Source organism: Phodopus roborovskii, unplaced genomic scaffold (assembly GCF_943737965.1).
Source record: "Phodopus roborovskii unplaced genomic scaffold, PHOROB, whole genome shotgun sequence".
NCBI classification, from domain to species: Eukaryota; Metazoa; Chordata; class Mammalia; order Rodentia; family Cricetidae; genus Phodopus; species Phodopus roborovskii.
Genome location: NW_026125955.1, coordinates 63,393 through 71,632, shown reverse-complemented (window position 1 = coordinate 71,632; position 8,240 = coordinate 63,393). Strand labels below are relative to the sequence as shown.

The following is an 8,240-nucleotide window of genomic DNA, read 5'->3' as shown; positions in this document are numbered from 1 at the left end:
AAGCACAGGGCAACACACCTACCAACAAAATTGTGTGGCCAGCTAGTCTGCATACTGTTGTCTTCTGACTGACTCCATCTAGGATCACCAACTACCAGCAGAGAGAGCTGAATAATATTCTTTCTTGCTGGCCTGGTTTACACCCCAGCACTTAGGAGGCAGAGGCAAGCTGATCTCAGTGAGTTTGAGGCCAGCCTTGTCTACAGAGTTCCAGGACAACCAGAACACAGAGAAATCCTGTCTCGAAATGAAAAAAAAAAAAAAAAAAAAAAAAAAAAAAAAAGATTCTGTCTTGCCTTGAAGACAAGGTTACATGAGCAATTATAACACATGCCGTCTAAAGGTTGGTATGAATGTAACCCATTATTCCCAGCAACACCTTTACCCAATTTGCAAGTAAAACCTCACCTTTTACCCTGTTCCAGAACCCACAGTGCCAATAACTCCAGCCAGAGACTTCACTCATTTTATTTAACATTTATTAAACATCTGTTACATCCCACTCATGAGGCTAGACCCTTAAAAGAATAAATCATTAAGAGTCCTCTTATGAACCAACTACTGAGGGACAAATTCAGCAAGATGCTACATACAACACTTGAGAAAAACTCTTAAAACTATTAAACTAGGAGGGAGGACTCCCCCTAACTTATGGCTGCACAGGGTAATTGACAACTGGCCAGAGTCGTGGGGGCATGTCCATGATGACAACCCTAGACATTGGGACAGGAAATTCATGGGGAAAGCACTGCAGGGAACTGAACAGTAAATGCTAACATATTAGAGCTTAAGATGGACATGGGAGCCCCCACCCCCATTTGCAGAAAGATCTCTTTTACTTATATGGGCGTGCCCTTTTGCCTCTGGGTTTCTTTAATGGCACAAATTCAGCAGGATCATCAGGTGGGTCTGATGATATGGGATCATCAGAAGCACTAGGCTCTGCAGAGGCACTTGGCAGGCTGGGCGCATCCTGTGAGATGGCCCGACGCCGTTTCCTACGTGACTTAGGAGGTGCCATACATATGAATCTATTTTTCCTCTTCTTTCTCCTTTGTTGTGCCTGCAGAGCTGCAGCCTTTCTCTCCTTAGCCTCTTTGGCTGTAACATCTTGCTCAAGCTCTGGCTCCAGCACCAGCTTGGGCTCCTGCTCTGGTTCCTGCTTAAGCTCAGGCTCTGGCCCTGGCTCTGGCTCCCGCTGGGGTTCCGGCTCAGGCTCAGGCTTTAGGGGCTCTGGCTCTAGCTCAGGTTCTGGCTTGGACTCTGGCTGGGGCTCCAGCTCAGGCTTGAACTCCAGTTGGAGCTCAGGCTCTAGCTCGGGTACTGGCTTAGACTCCTTCTGGGGCTCCAGCTCAGGTTCTGGCTCAGATTCCCCCTGGGGCTCTGGCTCAGGCTCTAGCTTGGTTTCTGGCTCAGGCCCCAACTGAGGTTCCAGCTGAGGTTCTGGCTCGGATTCCCACTGGGGCTCCGGCTCAGGCTCTAGCTTGGTTTCTGGCTCAGGCCCCAACTGAGGTTCTGGCTCGGATTCCCACTGGGGCTCCAGTTCAGGCTCTAGCTTGGTTTCTGGCTCAGGCCCCAACTGAGGTTCTGGCTCAGATTCCCACTGGGGCTCTGGCTCAGGCTCTAGATTGGTTTCTGGCTCGGGCCCCACCTGAGGCTCCAGCTCTAATTCCCACTGGGGCTCTGGCTCAGGCTCTGGCTTGGTTTCTGGCTCGGGCCCCACCTGAGGCTCTAGCTCAGGCTTTGGGTCTAATTCCCACTGGGGTGCTGGCTCAGCCTCTAACTCGAATTCCCACTGGGGCTCCAGCTCAGGCTCTAGCTTGGTTTCTGGCTCCGGCCCCAGCTGAGGCTCCAGCTGTAATTCCCACTGGGGCTCTGGCTCAGGCTCTAGATTGGTTTCTGGCTCGGGCCCCACCTGAGGTTCCAGCTGTAATTCCCACTGGGGCTCTGGCTCAGGCTCTAGATTGGTTTCTGGCTCGGGCCCCACCTGAGGCTCCAGCTGTAATTCCCACTGGGGCTCTGGCTCAGGCTCTAGATTGGTTTCTGGCTCGGGCCCCACCTGAGGCTCCAGCTGTAATTCCCACTGGGGCTCAGGCTCTAGATTGGTTTCTGGCTCAGGCCCCACCTGAGGCTCCAGCTGTAATTCCCACTGGGGCTCTGGCTCAGGCTCTGGCTTGGTTTCTGGCTCGGGCCCCAGCTGAGGCTCTAGCTCAGGCTCTGGGTCTAATTCCCACTGGGGTGCTGGCTCAGCCTCTAGCTCAAATTCCCACTGGGGCTCCAGCTCAGACTCTAGCTTGGTTTCTGGCTCGGGCCCCAGCTGAGGCTCCAGCTGTAATTCCCACTGGGGCTCTGGCTCAGGCTCTGGCTTGGTTTCTGGCTCGGGCCCCAGCTGAGGCTCCAGCTGTAATTCCCACTGGGGCTCTGGCTCAGGCTCTGGCTTGGTTTCTGGCTCGGGCTCCAGCTGAGGCTCCAGCTCAGGCTCTGGCTCAGATTCCCACTGGGGTTCTGGCTCAGTTTCTGGCTCAGACTCCCAATGGGGCTCCGGCTCAGGCTCTGGCTCCCGCTGGGGCTCCAGCTCAGGCTCTGGCTCCAACTCCCACTGGGGCTCCAGCTCAAGCTCGGGCTCAGGTCCCTGCTCAAGCTCCAGTGGTGGTTCTTTGAAACTTTCACCAAGATCCCATATTTCATAAACATCAGATGAAGTGGGCTCAGATTCAATACATTCAACTACCTCCTTTTCAAGCATAGGCATTTGGCACTCAACACTAGAATCCTCTCTTTTCTTCTCAGCATCCCTCAAATGGGGTTTGCCATCTTCATCATCAATAACAATTACTGAAGTCTTCTGAACACTGGAGCCCTCAGTGTCAGAAGACTCATCAGAGGACTCAGAAGAAGACTTGCCAGAAGAAGACTTGCCAGAAGAAGACTTGCCAGAAGAAGACTTGTCAGAAGAAGATTTGTCAGAAGAAGAGTCATCAGAAGAAGAGTCATCAGAAGAAGAGTCGTCAGAAGAAGAGTCATCAGAAGAAGACTCATCTGAAATTCAAGAGACATCTATAAATACTCTCTTTCTACTTACTCTGTACATACAAACATCAGCAGGTTATTGAGCACAAACTAAACTGAAACTGGCTGAGTGATTGGACGTTCTGAATCACAGTTAAAATTCGTGGTTGTAGATTGTTTTCTATTTTGTATTTTACTAAGAGCAATAACAGATAAACTAGCAATGAAAATATGCCCACTTTAAAATCACATTGTCTAAACAATATGAGGTACTTGCTCAGTTGTTCTCAAACACAAACCTGCTGCCTTGTGGTCCATAGCAAAACAAGGGCAATTGCATAAATAAAGTGGTATTTAATTTATATCAAGTTAAAGTTCTTCTTTATTTAGTCATTATGGCCTAGCTGCACTTTTGGTTCACCCTATCTTATACAATAGATAGTAGCTGGCACCTCCCTCAACCCCAGTCTCCACCCAGCTGGAAAGAAAGCTAAGCCATGCCTCTTACCCTCTCTTCTTTCTTGCCATTCTTACTTATTAAAAAAATGGAAAGAGGTTGTGGGGCATGGGAAAATGGGAGGGACAGGGAACTGGGATTGATGAGATTGTTTCTAATTTAAATTTTAAAAAGGAAAAAAAAAAGAATGGAAAGAGAGGAAGAGGGAGGAACAGAGTCTAGACAGATAGAACTCTACCCAAGTCTTAGGCAGCAGGAAGAGCTGCAACTATATTAGGAAACAAGGTGTAGGGACCCAGTCATACTGACTTTCGGCACATGATACAAAATGAAATAGTGGCACTGGCTACGAAGTCATCATAAACTAAAAGTGTGCAGTCAGATCCTAAAACTGCCATATGTGACAAGGCTTCCAAGCTCAGCTACTTCTCTAAGTGAAAATGATACTTGCCTTCACTTATTTCACAGGTCTTAGCTCTCTTTTTCTCACAAGGAGAGTCAGAATCAGAGTCCACACAGCTAAATAATAAGGTGGGGAAAAAAACAGAAAAAAAATATGAGCACAATGTTCTTTCCTTCAGGGCATTTTCCTATTTTCTACAATAAGCAGAATCTCTCTGTTTCCCTTCATTGGAACTACAACCTTTCAATTATTTCTAATTTCTCTATACACCTTTACCTTTTCTTACAACCTACCCAAAGGAGACATCTGTCAGCTACCAAGAGTAAACAGGGCCTTGTCAGAGTGCAAGTACTTACATAGTTCTGGGGGCAGGGAAAAAACTCATTGGGGAGCTTATAGAGTTGAGAACCATAGAGGAAAGGTTTTCACCCTGACCTCTTGTAACTTGACCCAAACATGTCACTGTTAAGCTACAACCTTTCCTTTCTTATTCATCACCAAAATCACACATTAATACACTATGAACAAAATTTAAAAGTTCCAGTCTTTGAAATTCCAAACAATTTTTAAAAATTCAGTCTCTTCTCCCCCCCCCCATCTCAAGACAAGGCTTCTCTTTGGCTTTGGAGAATGTCCTAGAACTACCTCTTGTAGACCAGGCTAGACTTGAACTCATAGAGATTCTCCTGCTAGGATTAAAGATGTGCACCATCACCACCTGGCTAAAATATCCAGTCTCTTTTAAAAATCCAAAGTCTTTGTAAAATTCCACAAATCTCTTAAAATTTCAAAGTCTCTCTCAACTGTGGGTTTCTGTAAAATCAAATCTATATTAAACACTTTCTTACTTCAAGAGGGAAGAACCAGGACACAGTCCCAGTCTGAACACAGCAAAACCACACTCCCAACTGTGTAAAGAATTCAGTGTCTAATGTCTGGGATCCTGTTATGATCTTCTGGCTCCTCCAAAGGGTCAATTCTCTGGCCCCACAGATTCTTAACTCAAAATATGCAACAGCCCAAATAGAGTCTTTACGTGATTTCCAATCTTATGTCTGGAACTTCACAAACCACACCTTCACCACCTGCATTTCTCTCAAAAATATCTTCCAATCTCCCATAGAACAGCTCATCAAGCTTTGAACACTCAATGCAAAGTACTTTCACAAACCCACCCCAAAATTACATGGTCAGTTCTATCATAGCAATGTCTTCTCTCCTGGCACCAATTTCGGTGTATTTAGGATGACTATTGCTTTGATGAATCCCAAAGCAACTTGGGGAGAAAAGGAGTATTTGGCTTACACTTCCATAACACCATTCACCATCAAAAGAAGTGAAGAAAGAAACTCAGATGGACAGGAACCTAGAGGCAGGAGCTGATACAGAAGCCACAGAGGGAAGCTTGTGCTTACTGGCTTGTTCCTCATGGCTTTCTCAGGCTTTCTTATGCAACCCAGGACCACCAGCACAGAGGGTGGCACCATACACAATGGGTTGGGCCATCCCACATCAATCACTAAGAAATGCCCTACATGCTTGCCTGCTGCCTTACCCAATCTTATGGAGGCATTTTCTCAACCATGTTCCTTCTTCTCAAATGATTCTAGCCTGTGTCAAGCTGACAAAAAACTAGCTAGCACACACTCTTTAGCCCAAGATACACTGCAACTCACAGAAATTCTGCCTCAGCCTTCCAGGGTTATAGTCACAACTCCCCCCCCAGAATGATATACATTTAAAAAATGATCATTGTGGGGGAAGGCATATAGTGTGTGGAAATGTGCATGTGCCGCAAAGTGAAGTACAACTCTGTGAAGTCAATTCTCTCCTTTCACCTTTACATGGATTCTGGTGATCAAACTCGAGTCATCAGGCTTGTGTAGCAAGTATCTTAACACAGTGATCCATCTCCTGGACATGAAACTTTTATGATGAAAGAAAAATATTCCAAATACTTACTTTCCTGTATCCACTATAAATATCAAGGCTAATCTACTTCTACCATGAATAAAGTCTTTTAAGCTATCAAGTTGATGGGTCTTTGCTATCTATCCTATTTACTGCTCTAGCCTTAAAGAATCTTTCTTCTAGGCTGAGTTTGATGACACACACCTACAATTCCAGTACTCAGGAGGCAGAGGCAAGCAGATCTCTGTGAATTCCAGGACAGTCAGAGCTACACAAAGAAAGAAACCATCTCAAAAAAAGTATCTTCTATGGGCTAGAGAGATGACTCAGCAGTTAAGAACACTTGTTCTTTTAAAAAATGAATTTACTTTTATTTTTATGTATATGGGTGCTTTTGACCTGCAAGTATGTGCATGCAGTGCATATGAAGTTCAGAAAACATCAGCATCAAGTCCTCTGGGACTGGAATTACAGACAGTTGTGAGCCATCATGTGGGGGCTTGGAATCAAACCTTGAACCTCTGGAAGATCAGCCAGTGCTCTTAATCACTAAGCCATCTCCAGCCCCACACTTGCTGCTCTTGCAGAGGACCCTGGTTTGGTTCCCAGCACCCACGTGGCAGCTTATAACTGGCTGTAATTCTGGTTCCAGGGGGTCAGAAATCCTCTTCTAGATTTCATGAGCACTAGGCACACATACATAAAAGCAGGCCAATATTTATACACATAAAATAAAGATAACTAAGTATTTTTTCTTTAAAAAAAAAAAGTCTTCTTGCTGGCACAGAACTCAAAAAGGCAGAGGCAAATGGCAGATGGATTTCTGTTAGTTCAAAGCCAGTCTGGTCTATTGGTCTACATAGTGAGTTATGGGACAGCCAGGGCTACAAAGAGACTGTGTCTCAAAAGAAAAAAAAAAAAGAAAGAAAGAAAGAAAGAAAAAAAAGGTTTCTCTTAATTTCTAGTACATGGTCATCTTTTGGTTCTTGCCCCATTTCTATGCATTTCTAACTCACTTCCCACAACTTACTGGGCCAGATCACTGAAGGCTATAAATGCTAGGCTAAACACCTTGATTTTTATATGATGAACTATTTGAATTGGACACCAATATAATCACAGTACATTCAGCATATTCACCTAGAGTCAGGATGCAGTCTGGATCATAGAAGACAAGATCAGGCAAAACATCTACTTTTTGACTGACAGAGACTAGAAAAATCACAGTTCAAAGACATTTTAAAAAACTGAGCATAATGGTGCATGCCTATAATCCTAGCACTTAAGCAGCAGAGCCAGAGGCCACAAGTTCAAAGCCAACCTTATCTATATAGTGAGTCCAGATCAGCCAGAGCTACATGAGACCCTGTTTCAAAAAGCCAAAAACTAGCTAAGTATGGTGGTGCATGTCTTTAATCCCAGCAGTTAGGAGGCAGAGGCAGGCAAATCTCTATGAATCAGAGGCCACCCTGGTCTATATAGTGTTCCTGGAAAGTCAGGACTACGCAGTGAGATCCTGTCCCCCCCCCAAAAAAAAAAGCCAAAATTATAAATAAACAAATGCAACAATCTGAACAGTTAAACATAGCCAAAGGCAAGAATCACATAGTTTAAAACTGGTTATGAAGTCAAACAGCTACAGTACCACGTAGTGTTTATTCTCAGAGAATGTGACATTTACTCTTAAATCTTCTTACCCAGAACAGCAGGTGTTTGTTTGTTTTTTAAGGTCAAGTTTCAACAGTTCTCCTTACCTGGATCTTTTCTCCTGTAATTCAGACATATCTAAATAAAGGAAAGAAAAAGCATTAGGAAGCATGATAAAACCTAGTATCAAAGGCAATGCCTATGCCTGCCTTTGATCCCAGCACTCAGGAGGCAAAGGCACACAGATCTCTGTGAGTTCAAGGCCAGCCTGGTCTAGAAAGCAAGCTCCAGGATAGGCTCTGAAGCCATACAGAGAAACCCTGTCTTGAAAAAACAAACAAACAAAAAAAAAGGAAAGTCTTTTACTCCTGAAAACTACTTTATAAGTTTATAAATTAGAGCTAGTAAAATTTATATTCCCCTAAAACTATGGACATAGGTCAGTAGTAGAACACATGCCTAAAGAAAACCAAAGAAAAGAAGAGAGGGAGGAAAATGGAACAGAGAAAAGAATTTATATCCCCCAAGAAAGACTGAGAGGAAATGAAAGAAGACTCAGGAACCAAAAAAAAAGGGGAGGGTAAACAACCCATAAAGAAAACATAGAAAACTGCTTTTGACAGTGGGGAAATAAACTTCACTTCAGCAACCCAGAGAGAACACTAGAGGGGGCAAACTTAGGACCAGATCAATCCTAGTGTCCCAAATATCATTTCAGTCATCTCTACAAAGACACTTGGTGTGCATTACTATTGAAAGAGGGCTCTACTTACAGGCGTCACAGTCTTCATCACTGCTGCTGCTTGAATCCAT

At 44.6% G+C, this 8,240-nt stretch overlaps 1 protein-coding gene across 1 annotated transcript; it reads right to left on the bottom strand.

The window, feature by feature from the left end:
- Nucleotides 1-503: 503 nt before the first annotated feature.
- On the bottom strand, nt 504-8,240 carry LOC127218148 (germ cell nuclear acidic protein-like). Its single transcript, XM_051179161.1, has 2 exons — nt 8,201-8,240; nt 504-3,039 (listed from the first exon to the last, which is right to left on the bottom strand). Exons 1-2 carry the CDS (start codon nt 8,238-8,240, stop codon nt 836-838), a joined length of 2,244 nt encoding a protein of 747 aa, XP_051035118.1. The 3' UTR covers nt 504-835.

Excerpts from the sequence above, each read along its gene's own strand:
- LOC127218148 (XM_051179161.1), bottom strand. The coding sequence starts at position 8,240 with ATGGATTCAAGCAGCAGCAGTGATGAAGACTGTGACGCCT. Across the intron at positions 3,040-8,200 it reads TGATGAAGACTGTGACGCCT|ATGAGTCTTCTTCTGATGAC; the intron begins GTAAGTAGAGCC and ends CTTGAATTTCAG.